Genomic DNA, 16,532 nt, shown 5'->3' with positions numbered 1-16,532 from the left:
CAAAGATATAGCTCTCATCTTATAAATATAGCATAAGTAAAAACAACAAAATTCATAGCATAACATAGTTATTACCCTACCTTTATTGGCGAAATATGAGAATGAGAAACAAATCCATGAACATTTTCAATCTCTGACAGGTTCTTCTCTGAGACATGGACCAATTCTGGACCTATCACCTCATTAGTGATTTGTGGAGAAATGTGTTCTTGAGGGGGTGTATCTTCATCTTGATATCGGTATTTCTGTAAAGTAAAGAAAACAATTAAGTATGAAAAAGTCAAAAGCAAAGTAAGTTTACTTCAAATTTTGGTTTTAATAATAAATCAACAATCAAATATAAACAATATGAACAAGTGCATTTTATAGTTTAATACATCAAGTCTGAGATAAACAAGTCTATTTTAGAAGTCATAACAAGCTGAATAAAATTATTTCACTATTAAGTAAAATTTGGCATTTAAGTAAATATTAAATATTTAAATATTAAATGCTTAAATATTAGTATTTAAGAAAATACTAATTTTAATATTAAAAATAATTCAAAGCCAGGTGAAACAAAAGCCTGAATACCAGTTTACCCATTTCTTACCAAGTATTAAAATGAACTGTGTAGTTCTAAAATACAGTTATGTAAGTGAAGAGAGCATGAAAAGCCAAACTTATTTTGCTAAATTAGTTTTCTTATTTAGCAAACTTGTACAAAAATGGGGCAGGGAGAGTCTACCATTCAATTTCTTACTGAAAACTAGTCCAATAAAAAATAGCATTTTTCTTTTGCCTACAAAATACTCTCTCTCTGATACACACACACACACACACACAACCTATGCTATCTATTTTTAAAAGACTAACATAGTTTTAAGAAAACCAAATCTACCTCACACCATACGCAAAAGTAAAAATAAATTAAAATTATAGGGAATGGAAGAAAACACATGTTCCTTAACTCTGCCTGGGAATATCAATGAATAAACACAAAATCAAAACACAACAATGTAATATTTTCCTTTCCATCACTCCCAAATAAACCCAACCATAAAGCAAATGCACAAATCCAACCAAAAAACTATTAAAAAATAAAAGGATTATTAGTCACTATAAACTTTATAATTATTTGAAAAAAGAATATTCAACAAATATAGAGATCATGATTTATTTAGAAAGTCATACAAATGGGTCTGTAAACTTTAAAGGAAAAAATGTTCAACTTGCTTAATATGCAAGAAAAATGTCAATATTCAGAGAAATGGGCATAAACCATCACATTTATGGCAGAGGTCTTTTTTTGGAGGGTAGTTTGACAGTATGCTTTCAAAATCCTGAAAATGTTTCTACTCCTTAATCCAGTAATTTAACTTCTAGGAGAGAGAACATCAGTAAGGAACATAAATACAGGTTGTACACAGAAAAAAAATGTACATTTGTAAAATGCACATATAAAAAAACTTAACTATGAACTTGTCTATTGAAAGTAACTATATATCTCCCAGCACTTTCTAAATAACATCCTTCTGTGAAATGTTACCAATACTTAGAAAACAGTAATTTGGCTTACCTCAGCTTTAGACAGCTTATTAATATAAGAAATCCATTTTTACATGTAAACCTCAATTATTGTCAAAACCAATGAAAAGAACTCCCTAGTTTATCCTATAGGAAAGGCCGAAGTTAACATTAACATAATTATAAAACCTACCATGGTTTATACATTCAGTTGAGTCTAAGTACAATCTAAGTACATTCACACCTTAGTAGAAGACATGATGTAAATAAGGAAATTCTGTACCATCTTTGGAAGCTTTACAAGCATTCCACAATTTAGTATGTAGTTTATAGAGAGAGTACATACATGAAGACACTCACTACAATGTAATTTGGAAAAAAGAAAAATTGGAACAAGTTTTTTTTTTTTTTTTTTGAGCAGAAAAATAAATTTGGAACAAGCTTATCAACAGACCAAAAGAAACAAAAAAGGGCAAATAAATTACAATAACTTATCCTAGGAAATATTATATACAAGTTAAATTGGGTAAAAATCTAAAGGGGAAGACTGAAGACATAAATTACTGAATAAAAAAACATGTTTCAAAACTACATGTTTATACGTCATATATAAAACTACATATAAATAAATATATAAAAATATAAACACACAAATTGAACATCTTTAAGCAAAGCAATAGTGTACACAGTAGAGGGCTAAGGAAAACTAACGATCTTCCCTTGTCCATGTGTCTGCCATGACCTTCAAACACCCTTGATGAAACCATCTAAGGAATGATGACTTATTTCTCAATGGGTGTGGTTCATTCACAAGAACTCAAAGATGTTCATTCACTTATTTCAAGGCAAACACTCCTAACCTTTGGGGATCTGGCCAGTACTGGGGGGTAAAGTCTCCTTGAGGAGATCACTAAGTCACACAAGTTATTAGAGCAGAACTTTCTTTGTTCTAACTTGTAATTAAGGAACACCACTGGGAGACATTACAGTCTCACTGGTGGAGAGGACACTCTGCCAGGGACTTCCCAGTCAGGAACCTGAAAAGCTGCCCCCACACTGCCTCATGAATTCAGGTGTTGGTGTTTCTCCTGATCTGGTGATTTTTTTTCCCATCTCTCTCTCTTGCCTATAACTTTTGCTTACATATTACTACTAAAATAAATGCCATCTTGTATAAAGAGATTATTCTATTATCTATCATATTTGATCTACCAAATTCAGCTGCTGCACACACACTTTTCTTATGACGTACATAACACTTTAACATTATACATACTTATAAACATTATATATGCATGTATATGTGTGTGTGCATACATATCTATGAACTTACATATGCAATTTAGGGGAACTGGAAAGGAATTAAAGCCAAAAAAAAAAAAATGTTTCTTCCAAAAAGGAAAAGAAAAAATCACTTTCGACCCCTATCTTTTAAGTATCTTTTTATCTATATGGTTCTTCTTGACTCTCTTGACTCCTTTTTATTCCTTAAAACTACTGAAAAACTCTAGGCATTTGACTTGTAGGGGTTCCCAGCAAAATCACTGCAGACTTATGGGACCACTCAATGTGGTCTGTTATGGTTCAGATGTGAGGTGTCCCCCAAAAGCTCATGTGTGTGACAATGCAAGAAGGTTCAAAGAAGAAATGATTGGGTTATAAGTCTTACCCAATCAGTGAATTGATCACCTGATGGGATTAATTGGGTGGTGACTAAAGACAGATGGGGTATGGCTGGAGGTGGTGGGGCATTGGAAGTGTGGTTTTGGGGTATATATTTGTATCTGGTGAGTGGAGCCTCTCTGCTTGATCACCAGGTGAGCTGCTTCCCTCTGCCACACTATTCCACTATGTTGTTCTGCCTTACCTGGAAACCTGAGTTATAAACCTGGCTGTTAATGGACTGAGACCTCTGAAACTGTGAGCCCTCAAATAAACTTTTCCTTCTCTAAAACTGTTCTGGTCAGATCTTTTATTCACAGTAGTGAAAAGGGTGACTAAAACATGGTACTTTGGCTTCTTTATTTCCTACAAATTGGCATGTGGATGAAACAGCTTGATTAATATCATGTTCAATCCTTTTGGTGAGACTAAGGATGGTAGTGGGTTCTTTTATCAGGAAGCATGTAAAGTCTGGATGGATCTCTGTGATGTTAGCAGCTCTTGATACTCAATGCCTAATCAGTTCATTCACTAGTGGAGTGGACTGCGAAATGGGTGACAACCTGCTACTTTTCTTCGCCTATTATTTGGTTATCTGCTAGTATGGTTCACATAGGAGTAACAGGAAAAAATGCTTAAATTTATCCCATTATTGACTAGTTTTAAAGACAGAAAAAAAATGCCTCCCTATCATTATCCTAAAGTGATCAATTAGGCTTCTATATAACATTCAATGTGATCCCTAACAAAATCCCACATGGGACCATGCTCCATCACCCACCATGCACACACAGTAGGGCCTCACACAAGCTTGGCAAGTACTCTCCCATGGAACTACATCCCCAGGCCAGTCTTGGACATGAGTGCCAAGACAATTTAATGGGGGAAAAAAGTCTTTTCAACAAATATGAAAAAGTTGAAAAAGTCTTTTCAACTGAATATGAGTGATAAAATTAGATTCCTTCTTTACAACATATATAAAACTTAAGTCAAAATAGACCAAGACCGAAATATAAGAGCTAAAGCTCTAAAAATAACTCTAGGAAGAAGAAAACCTATATGTGAATCTTTGTGACTATGGATTAGGCAATGGTTTCTTAGATGTGACATCTAAAGCATCAGTAACCAAAGCAAACAGACAAAATGGATTTCACCAAATTGAAAAAACTTTTGTTCATCAAAAGGCACTATTGATTAAGTCAAAAGACAACTTACACAGTAGTAGAATATATTTACAAATAATATATTTGATAAGGGTCTAGTTTCCAGAATATATAAAGAATACTTTTTTTTTGGGGGGGGGAGCTCGGGGGACAAAAGATGGGGATCAAACCCAGGGTCAGGAACTCTTAAATAATAAATGACAACCTAATTTTAAAATGGACAAAGGATAAAAACAATGTTTTTCCAAAGATATACAAATGTCCAGTAAGCATATGAAAACACGCTTAACATGTTAGTATTACAGAAATGCAAATCAAAATCACAATGGGATATTACTTCATATCTAATAGGATGGGTATCCAAAAAAATAAAACAAAACAAAAAAAAACCCAATAAAATGTCTTAGCAAAGCTATGTAAAAATAGGAACCTCATACATTGTTGACAGGAATGTGAAGTGGTGCATCTGTTCTGTTCTGGAAAACAGTTTGACAGTTCCTCAAAAGGTCACAGGCAATTACCACACAACCCAGCAATTCCACTCATAGGTATATACAAAAGAACAAAAAATATTCACACACACAAAAACTTGTGCCCATATGTTCATAATGAAGCCAGAATTAAAAGGCAGTTAGTGTTAATAGATAATCAGGTTGGATAGAGAAAATGGAGGCCAGTTTGGATCCAGGAAGTTGGAGACAGTCCCTGGGGAAATTGGAATGTTAATGTCTCCAGAGCCTTTGATTACCAAAATTATCTGCCTCTACTACCCCCCCCCCATTACCCAAAAGGTTACAGACAGGGAGTTATTAATTAATGCCACCTAGCCTGCTACCTGCCTGGATCACTCCTTTCTGCCCTTCCCCCACCCATGTGCTTCTCACCTTTTGGTCATCCCAGGGAATCTCCTGGGTCTAAAAAGTATGCAGGAAGGAGAGAGATAAGGGGGGAGAGAGCAGGAGAAAAAAAGAAAATAAAAGTTCATAAAAGGGGTAGGACACTCTCACTTCTTGGGATACCAGAATGCCAGCTATGGCCCCTTTCTCCCCCAACCCCCAACAAAGTCTGTGTTACTACCTTTTAAATAAAATCTGCTTTCTACACGTGCCTTCAGCATGCTTCTCTAATGTTCAAACTTCAACATTTGAGGAAGCAGAACTTGTCACTGATAACTGGCAGGATCAATAGCAAACACTATTTAGAATAGCCCCAAAGCGGAAAATTATATGTCCCATCAATTTATGAATAAATAAAATGTGACATATCAATACTAAAGGGAACAAGGCTGCAGCTATTTCTCCCAATTCTGCACCCCCAACATGCACATCATTTTATAATCTAGATTGTTAACTTCCTCATCAGTCATTGATCCGATTAGCCCACAAACTTCCACTACTTAAGAATAGTTCCTCTGCCATTTGAGCACTTTCTCTCCCTCCCCGTCTCCCCTCTCTCCCTCTCTCCCACTGTCCCCCTCTTTGGCTTAAGGGCAGACACTCTGCTCGTCTGCTTAATAAAATCTCTTGTGTGAACTCCCACGTCCGCAGTGGTTTTCTGGGTGCTTTCATTGGTGCCGTGACTCAAATGTGCTCTTCTACCGCCATTTAGGCGAGTGGAATCCCATCTGACATCCCAGACCCATCTCACCTTCCATCTGCCCAGACACCCAGTTGCACATCCACCACAGGCCTTCAGACTGGTGAGTTTTCCCCTAGGTCAACTTAAACATTCATCTGCTGACCTGAGGTCTGACCGTTGATTGTCCGGCATCCTCAGAATGGTTGAGGAGTGGGGGTTCCCACAGCCACGACTTTTACAGTTACAGTTGGTCCCCCTAGTTGACCTTATCTGGGGGTTGGGTCCCCGATCTTTAAGTTGGAGATTCCCTCTTTAGGTTGAGGCTCCTCTTCACTTTTCCTCTGAAATCCTGGCGCCAGGTCCTCGAACCCCTAGGCTTTTGCCTGGCACACACTGAAAAGAATGACAACTCCCATCACTGTGCTGCCTCCTTGTCTCCAGTCAACTAGTCTGTGACCTCAGGATGGCTTGGATACTGACTTGGCTGTTAATCAGTCTCTACTATGGGATCTGGGTTCTCCATTCTGGTAGATTTACCCCTGAGGTATCTACTAGAAAATCTTAAATCCCTTCACCTGACCCCCATCCTAGAGTCACCAAAACTTATTCGCTTGTATAATGATAATTGGTCACAGTATCCTTTAGATAATCAATCCAAATGGCCAATTAATGGTACCCTGGATCCCAATTTTCTATGGGATTTATGCAACTTCTGTGGGCCAGCAGGCTAATGGAAAGAGATTTCTCTACATTCAAGCTTTCTCTTTCTTGAGCACTAAACCTGATCGGACTCGAACTCCTCCTTTTGGCAATGAAACCTTCACTTCACCCTGCTGCTTCTTCCCCTTCTAATCCCTCCTCCTCCTCAGACTTCAACCCTGCTGATAAACCAACCCCATACCAGTCTCCTGCGGCAGAGGTCCCTCAGGCCCCTGCTCCTCCATCTCCTATGCCCCCACCCACCACCTAGCCTACCCAGTCTAGGCTGGCCGTAAGCCTCAATGTGGTTTAAGGTGGTTTCTCTATTAGAAGGGTGGGGACCACTGTGTGAGGGCAAGAACACCAGAAAACACAAAAAGGGGTGTTGCAAATTTTGGAAGCAGCATTCAAAGTAGTCATGATAAAAGGAAAGGAATTCAAACTGGTCCTGGGAAAGCAAGGGGAAAAAAACAATGCCACTACAGTAGCAGCAGGACCCCTGCTGTGTGCACTAAAATTAGCTATTTAGGCTCAGCTCTGTAGAGTACAGGAAGAGTTAAAACTAGAAAGAGGAGCCCATTCAGCACAGGTTGACAGAAAGGATATGCTGTCAAAGGGCTTAGACCTTATATTTGAATATCTACAGGTCATGGCATGCTGTTATGCTAAACTGAGAGGATATCATGGGGGTCACATTAGGGCATTGGTAAGTAGTGAAAACTGGGACCCTCAGACATGGGATCCACTCAGGAGTCTACTAGTTCCAGTGACTCAGAAGTTGAGGTGAAAGATGAAAACACAACAGAAGTCAGACTGGTAATGGTCCAAAAGTTAAAGACCCCTGTAGAAGAGGCCTGAGGGGGCCATTCCAGATCTGCTCCTGGCTCCAGAGAGATATTTACATACCACCAGAAGATAATATACCCCTGCAGAGCTGGTGGAACTGGGGTCCAAGTTCAGGCAGAAAAGAAAGTTTACCAACATGGCTGCTCAGCCTATGGGACATTAGAGCACATGGAATAATGTTAAATGGTACAGAATAAAATGGCTTTAGTAACTACTCACCCTATTTTGTATCAGTGGTTTTACCCAGTGCCACTGATGAAAGCATGGGGTCATAACTAGGTTGGCTGCTTCTTGCCACTCCCAATATGTAGCCAAATTCAGGGGATACTATTATGCCCAAAGGTACCTGAACCTCTAAGAAAGGACCACAGAACTATTTCCAGGGATTGGGAATGAAACATGCTATTTTTGTGCAGCCTTTCCCAGGATCAGATAGTATGACTTTTAGTGCTAGAATGAGGGATGTAATATATGTGGCCTCTCCAACCATTTACAGTGCCTGGGTATCAATAATATGGCAGGCCCCCTAGCAAGCAGCACACTGATAATAGATCCAGGGGAAGACACAAAGATTATAGCAGAACACAGGAGTTTTCTCAGTCAAAACTGGAAGACCTCTTTTAGTCTCCCATAAACAGATGTGGGTAGACTTAATAGAAACACAAGTGGACAAAAGGAAAACAGATAAACAACCTAATGTCACCCTGGTACAAATGGAAACAATTCAAAGGACAAAAGGTTTTCAGTCATTACCTCTCAATAAGGAAATGCTTCATCTTCTAGCAGTACAAACAGAACTCCCCTATGATAGTTTGTAGGCATTTACCCCTCAAGACAGCAACACATATATTTAGGAATGGGAGCTATGAATAGCAGGTAGGGGTTGGGTAGCAGGCATTTATACCACAGAGTCAGGGTTATGGTTTGGACTGTTTTCCCCTTGTATCCATCAATAGCAGTTAACCCACCTGAGAATTTGTCAGGATTACTGTATATCAGTGTACATTCAACTCCACCAGTGCTGAATATTTCTTGGAAGGCCCATGTATTGCCATTTTTATATGTGGCCTCTGGTCCAGAGACATGACTCGGACCCCTGAACTTTGACCTCTCCCCTACTTATCCCACACGTAAGAGCTCAAAGACTCCTCAGGGGAAGCAGGGGGCTCTGCTTTCATTACATCTCCTAAGAGGAGTGGTCTTTGTTTTTGGAATAGGAATCCATTCTGCCTTTCTGACAGTTGCCCTAAGAAACTCAGTGAGACTTTGTCTCTAAATACAATATAAAAATGGGCTGGGGATGTGGCTCAGTGGTAAAGCGCCCCTGGGTTCAATCCCTGGTACCAAAAAAAAAAAGTACAAGTAAGGCCTACTGTGTTGGGAACTTGGCCCTTACAAGCACAGATGGTTACCCTTGGGTGTCATCACATAAGGAACAGTTTGTATCAGATTATGTCAATTATATATTCCCAAGGTGTCATATTCTTTCTAAGCTCCTGCTTTCTATACTCCTGAAACGCAAACAGATAGACTGGTCTGATACATTTGTCCAGGCAAGTCTGCCATGCTGGCTACTTTACTAACACAATATTGTACAGTAGCCCAAATAATGTATCATGGAGTTGACTTGCTATTACTGGTGCCTATTAAACATCATCATATTCTCCACAGGTTAGCAACAAATAAACTATTACTGGACTGGGTGGTGGAAATTGCACGCCATGCCAACCAGACTGAATTGTTGCACCTACTTAGAATTCCCTAAGACTGCAGCATAAGGGCTCCCCTGGGTAGTCCAACCTATAATTGAGATGAAAGGAACTTCAATAAAACAACTGGACTAAACCACACTACCTCTCATGCTTTAACACAAGTGTCTGAACAAATTAATGCTACTTAATTACCTTACCATGCTTGCTCTTTGAACTGTTGTAAGATACTGGATCCAATGTGCCTCTGGACTCCTGTCCAAAGGGCTATGTGGAAGACATGGGCTGATCTAAAATTGTGAGGGACATAAAGGGGTGAGGCACTAAAGGGGTGGAATACTGGGTTTAACACCAGTCAGTGCATAGGAAAGGTTGCAGTAAGATAAAGCATATGATAACAAAGAAAATGGAGAGGAGAAACTGGACACTTCCCTTATCTCCATTCTTCAGGTGAGAGTCAAAACAGAATGACCTTGGTTGTAAAGTAAAAGAATGTACTCTGAAAACATCTGAGGAAACCCCACAACTGTGGGGATGCAGCCTATCCTATATGTATTCCTCCTGCCTGTAGGTACAGCATGGTGCTCCATGATATACTGGCCTGCCTGCCCTGGAGGAACATGTGAGTAATAAAATGTCCAAAACATCTCTGTTGAATCTTTCAAGTTCTTTCTTTAGGACAAGTGAACGGTACACCAATGTGTCTGCGGCCCTAGGGATGAACAAGTGGTGCTGGGGATCAAGACCAGGGCTCAGACATGTGCAGCATGTGCTACCTCTGAACTACCTCCTTCTTTTACGATTCAAAAAAGGTTGCCTGGGTTCCTTATAATTATTTGAGTAAGCATTTCCAAGCAGCTTTTAAGCTCATCATTACATTATATAGTAATATTCATCAGTATTTCTTATTATCCAAAGGTTGATCTCAACCTACTTTCAAAAATTTTTAACACTGAAAACATCTGATAAAACAGTTTACTGATATAAAAATAAAGAATTACAAAAGTGATCAAGGAATAACGGGATGATGAAGAAAGGAGATTTTTTAAACGTTCTAAACTCATCACTCCAGCCCTTTTTATGTATTTAAGGCTGGTATTCTTGGTATAAAACCTTCCACTGTTCTTAATCTTAGTTAACAATATTATTTCTACTTACTACCAGAACTTGAAACCTATTTTAATTTGGAAAATGACCATATTTAACAGCTTCACTGCTGCTAAAAAATTTCCAGATATCTTTCTTTGGAAACAGTTTTCTGATTATAGAAATGATGAAGCTTCCTGTATCTATTAGAAATTTTAAAATAACTAAAATTAAGATAAAAAAAAACTTACCAAGTACTTTATTAGTACAAGGTAACTTAAGTTAATAGCAAATAGCTGAACAAATAAAATTATTTAATTTGTAAATATCTCCCCATCCACCTTCCCACCCTCAACAAATAAATATTTCTGCTTTCAGTAATAAATTAAAAAGGTATATTGTTCCATGTACCTACAATATATTTCACTTTAAGAAAAACAATAAGATAGTAACATAAAAATAGTGCTGAAGTTCAGTGTGAATTCCTAAAGTAACGACAACCTTGAACCCAATTTTCATATTTCAACAAAATTTGAGGTGTTCAATGTATACATGTGATGCACACATGGTGTTTATATATATTATGATAAATAAAACTTAAGATTTTAATATAAATATTTAAAATGTTTGTTAAAATTCAAGGGTAAGTATCAGTAAAAAGATAACACCATTATGAGAGGAAATCAAAAAAAAAATCAAAAACTTGGAACTAACAAAAGTTAGTGAATAGGAGAGAAGAGTTAAAACAAATCCATGAAAATCATGATAAATTAAGATGGGAGGTATTAAACCCACATAAGTAGAGTCATCTCAAACTAGACAAAGGTGCCATAAATATACATTGGAGAAAAGATAGCCTTTTCAACAAATGGAGCTGGGAAAACTGGAAATTCATATGTAGCAAAATGAAATTAAACACCTATCTCTTCCCTTGCACAAAACTCAACTCAAAGTAGATCAAGGACCTAGGCTTTAAACCAGAGATGCTGAGCCTACTAGAAAAAAAAAAAGTAGGCCCAGCTCTCTACCGTGTCAACTTAGTAACCTAATTCCTCAACAAGACTCCTAAAGCACCCATTTTTATAGCCATTTTTAAACATGTTATGAAAGTGATGGTGACAGTGGAGTGGGGGGAAAAGATGTGTATTTTCATTACTTCTGTAATGATACAAGTTGTTATAAATAAAAAAGAATACAATGATAGTCATAATTCTAGCCACAAATGTCACTTCACTTTAAATATTAGATTATGACTACAAGAGATAGAAGACTTGAGTTTTCAATTACTGGATCTATAAAATCCAATAGAAATAGAGATTTTTATTCTTTAATTTTTTTTTCTTTTAAAAGAAATTATTTTGTAGTTTTAAATTTTACCAAACTTTCACTTCATAAAATATTTAGAAAATTTTGTCTCAATCTATTCTGAACTTTCAGAAACGCAGTTCTGAAACCCAAAGATTACAGTATCACCTTTCAAAGACTGGGTTTCCTGAAAATCCAAACTAGGATATCCGAAAGTCTAAAATGTATCTACAGACTTACACTATATTTTACCAACCCAGCATATCATTATAAGAGGTTCCACTAATTATATATACCCTCAAAAAAAAAAAAATGCTGCTAAATAAATTAAGTGCATCAACGGCAAATAATTCCAAATTTGGTAAATTAAAATTACAGAAAGGTATATTATAAAATCCATAAAATATATTAATTTTAAACCATGATATTTATAAGATTTCTTAAAATTCTTTACTTTTATTTTTTATATTTTTAGTAATTAAAATTTATTCTTTCAAGAACAAGACTATACTCTTCCTTTCAAGGTTAAACTAAATGGTATCTGTCAGCGAAAGAGAAGCAGGTATTAAATTGTTTTACTCGGAGAAGCTAATGCCACAGCAAGATATTAAAAGTCTACAAAACTGGCAATACTATAATTAAAATATAGCTAGTGGGAATGCAAACAACAGAGATATTTTTAGGGTGGGAAAGGAAGGCACTATCACCCACAAAGGGTCATGCTGGGCTGGGAATGAATATCCATAGTAGGCCTTGGTGCAGGTGCTTGTCTTACTTTTCTTAAATACAGTCAAAAGAACTCCGTCCTCCTACAACGGCCCAAGAGTCAAGAGCCTGTCTACTTTCCTGCTAAAGATTATAATCATACTTTTGTTGCTTGGGCTTCCTGGTTTAGGAAAAATTACATATGAATCGATGTGATTTCCACATTACCACAACATCATTCTTCTACTAATAAATCTTAAAAGAGCTTAATAATACAAAATGGATATAAAACATGATTTTCTTCATAACGATGGCTTAGTATTAAACTGTAGGAATAAAAACAGAAGAATCATATAATGATTAAATTTTTATCTTCAACATGATACCAACAGTAAATTTATTCATTTATTACAATATTTATTTATTTAGGAATTAGATTAGGTAACTAAAATTCATATAAAACCCAGAACGAATAAAGTGTACAAATAAGAGGTAATGAGTATAAATTATCTTTAACAATCTCAAACCTATTATTAAACTATAATGATTAATATTTTACTGGTGCATGAACAGGAAGATTAGTGAAATGAATAAAACTGAGACTTTATATTAATAGAAATATGGTACTATTTGATAAAAGTTATATCTCTAATTAATATCATTTACTAAAAGGTAATATTATTCAATAAACAACCAGGCAAATGGCTATCACAGAAAATATTCAAATGAGTTGAAAGATTCTTGAAAAACATAACCACAATAACACAAGATTCCTTTAGACTTTTGTAACTACAGAGCTCAAGGCCTATATAAAATGTGCAAGTAATTAAATACAAAAAGGACTGACAAACTTGACCAGAAGTCAAAATGTTAAAAACTAGCGAAAAATATTTAAAACTTTAATCCAAATGACTGACTTCAAAAACATATATAAAAACTATAAATCTCCAAAGAACAAACAATAAAAATATAAAGTCCTCCAGTCCTCCCTCCTAAGCATGGAAAAGGAATATAAAATAATTCAAAGAAATCAAATAATTCTTAAGTATATGAAAAGATGTTTACCTTACTCCTAAGAAGATAAATGTAAGTTAAAGTTACACTGAGATACCATTTCTCACATTATCAGACTATCACTATCAAAGTTTGATAACACTATAGTTATGAGGGCATGTGAAAAACATGCATATTCAAATCTATCTGCGGGTGTACAGTGGTACTACCTTTGTGTACAATCATTTCACAACATCTATCAAAATTACAAAAACATATTATCTTCTGACCTGATAAATCTGCTTTTAGGTTTTTATTCCACAGACATATTCCCATGTGTACAAGTGATGAATGCTGGCAGTTATTCACTGTAGCATTCTTTGTAGAATGAATGAGAAACCCATCTTTATATCCATCAACAATGGATTTATAAAATCATCCCTATAGTGCCAATGTGCCCAGTTCAAATAAGATAATATCGTAAGCCATTTGAAGGTGAGCAATGTCTCTAATGATGGAAACAGGAAAATTACAGAATATAACGTTAAGTGGTTAAAACAAGTTCAGAACAGTGTAGAGTATGCTCGTGTGTGTGCGTGTGTGTGTGTGTGTTTAAGACAGATGGGGTAAATGTATATTTGTTTATATGTGGAGGAACTAGGAAGCACATGAAACAGATAACTTTAGAAGGTTGGTGAAAGGAGTTTGCACCTGAGGAAAAGAGGTGGAAGAAATACCTTTCCATCTTCATATAACTTTTGCATTTTAAGTCATCTAAATACATCATTCATTCATGAAATAACCTCAAAAAAATTTGACAAAATGATCGTTATTTCCTGGAGAGACTGTTATGCAGCTAGAAAATCCAACTAAAACCAATGAAAAAAATCAAAAGAAGTAATGTAGTAAGTTAACTGATTTTATTAATTACTGAGTCAGATTTACCATAGTTAAATGATAAATTAAAATACATATGACTTAACACTGAATGATGCTGAGAATCTGAGTAAGAATCAATCTTATCTCACTTCACCTCCCAATTGCACTGGATTTCTCAGTGGATGATACTGGCTTCCACACTGGACATAGCTACTACCCCAGCTGAGCACCACAAGTCTTCATAATACTGCAGCTCTGGCAAGTGCTAATGTTCAGGCAACCATCTAGGTCACTGCTGATGCAGAAACTAGATCTTTAGACCAGATGAGTTTATTTGGCCAGTTCTGGTCTCAAAGATACTTTTGATGTTTATTAAATTCATTATCTCTAGTTAAATCTGCAATACAAATATAGGTAAAAATTCTTTTGAAAAATACATGTCTGTTTAAAGCAAAAAAAATCACAAGGAGTTTACAGGATTTATAACATGTATATAAATTTAATACATATCAATATAATACATACAAGAAATATAGCACAAAAGGCAGAAAGTGAGAGATGGTAGTGGTAGAAAACAGTCTTGTACAATTGCAAGATTTCTGCATTTTATTTGAAATGATAGAATATTAATATTGAAAGACTATAAAAAATTAAATTACGTATTTATATTGTAATCCTTGTTGCAACTAGTGAAAAATAATGTAAAGTGGCATATAACTCTAATAAGTCAATAGGTAAAAGAGAATACTAAAAAGTATTCAAACAATCCTAAAAAAGAAAGGGAGAACAAAGTAATGGGAGGGGACAAGAAGAGATCAAATCATTTTAAAAAGTAGACTTTAATCACATTGATAATTTTTATTAAATGTGCAAGAACCTCAACACTAATTAAAAGGCAGAGACTATTAGAATGAATAAAAAATTTTGAGATATACTCCACATATAAAGAAAAAGAGTGAAAGCATGTGAATGAAAGGTATATCTTATATTATAAGCTTAAGGTGGAATAACTTTATTAATATATAAAACAGGCTTTAAGACAGTATTTAAGCAAAGAGAGAGATTTCAAAATAATAAAAATTCACCAGGAAGATACAACTCTAAATGTGTGTAAACATAAAAACAAAATAATTATTAAAAAGGAAAAATAAATAATTCCACAATTGTAATAAGAGATTTAAACTCTTTGAACAATAACTGATAGAGCTATGCTGCAGGAAGCCATCTATGGCTTGTATGAGAACCAAGGGTAGTTAAGTCATTAACCAGGAGGATCTGGCCTTAGGAACTCAGTTATTAATAACTATTTGAGAACACCTGAGTCATGTGGTTATCCTACACTGGCTCACAGCTGAAGTTCAAATACAGGCATTGGATGTGGGAGTGACCTACCAGAGCCAAATGGCTTGCTTACCTCTACCCAACAACCTGTTTTTCAGCGAAGAAACTTCTACAGGTCCCTTTTGATCTGTACTGCTATAAATAAAATAAGCAAGCACAGGCTCTTTCCTTTGTTAGAGCCAGTCCCTTCTAGATGGCTCAATCAGTCATGCCCCTGCTCTTAAGATAATTCTGTCTTCTGTCATTATTTCTAATAAAGAAATTTCATAGCTTTTATTTCACAGCCAGCCCATCCCTCCAACAGGAACCCTTTCCCTCAGTCACATGGGACATGTGGTGAGACTATGCAAATATCAATAAAGATAGATGGCCTATTAACAAACTATTAACCATCTTGACCTAAATGATATTTAAAGTACACTACGGTCAATAACTGAAAGGGAGGAAAAAAACACTATTTTCAGTGCATATAGTACATTTGCCAATGTAGACCATATGTTAGGCCAAAAAACAAGGCAGAAATTTAAAAAGACTGAAATGATAAAAGAGTATATCCTCTGACCACAACAGAAGTGTCTTAGAAACAAACAAGATATCTAGTAAATATTAACATACTTCTTTAGAAGAACCCAAGATGGATATTAGAAACAATTGAGAACTGCATGATAATGAAGCTAAAGCAGTATTGTGTAGTAAAGAATTTAACCTTGTGTTTATCCTTGTCTCCTGAACAGTAATCTCTAAACCCTTGGAACAGCTGGCCTTACGAAAGTATCTCTGGACTGCCTGGGGGTCTTTGGCCCACACTGGGTAATCTAACAACATAAAGAAAGCAATTTGGGTCACAGTATCAGCTTGACCTCTCAGAAGAGAGACTAGACAGAACTATGAGTAGCCAATCAAGCAGACATGTTCTAGCCCCAATAAAAATCCTGAACACCAAGGCTCAGATAAGTTTCTCTAGTTGAAATATTCACTGAATATAATCACACATTGTTACCAGTAGAGTTAACTTTGTCCATAACTCCACAGAGAAGGGACAAACTGGAGGCTCCTTGTT

At 36.0% G+C, this 16,532-nt stretch overlaps 1 protein-coding gene across 17 annotated transcripts in view; it reads right to left on the bottom strand.

The window, feature by feature from the left end:
- Dlg1 (discs large MAGUK scaffold protein 1) overlaps nt 1-16,532 on the bottom strand; it is a 261,124-nt gene that overhangs the window by 157,297 nt on the left and 87,295 nt on the right. For all 17 annotated transcript variants that reach the window (XM_047563705.1, XM_047563703.1, XM_047563711.1 and 14 more), the window contains one exon: nt 81-245. In XM_047563705.1, the coding sequence (XP_047419661.1) occupies nt 81-245 (165 nt within the window). The remainder of the gene's footprint in view (nt 1-80; nt 246-16,532) is intronic.

This window comes from Sciurus carolinensis, chromosome 9, assembly GCF_902686445.1.
Source record: "Sciurus carolinensis chromosome 9, mSciCar1.2, whole genome shotgun sequence".
In the NCBI taxonomy this organism is placed as follows: Eukaryota; Metazoa; Chordata; class Mammalia; order Rodentia; family Sciuridae; genus Sciurus; species Sciurus carolinensis.
This window is presented reverse-complemented; position numbering and strand designations above follow the sequence as displayed.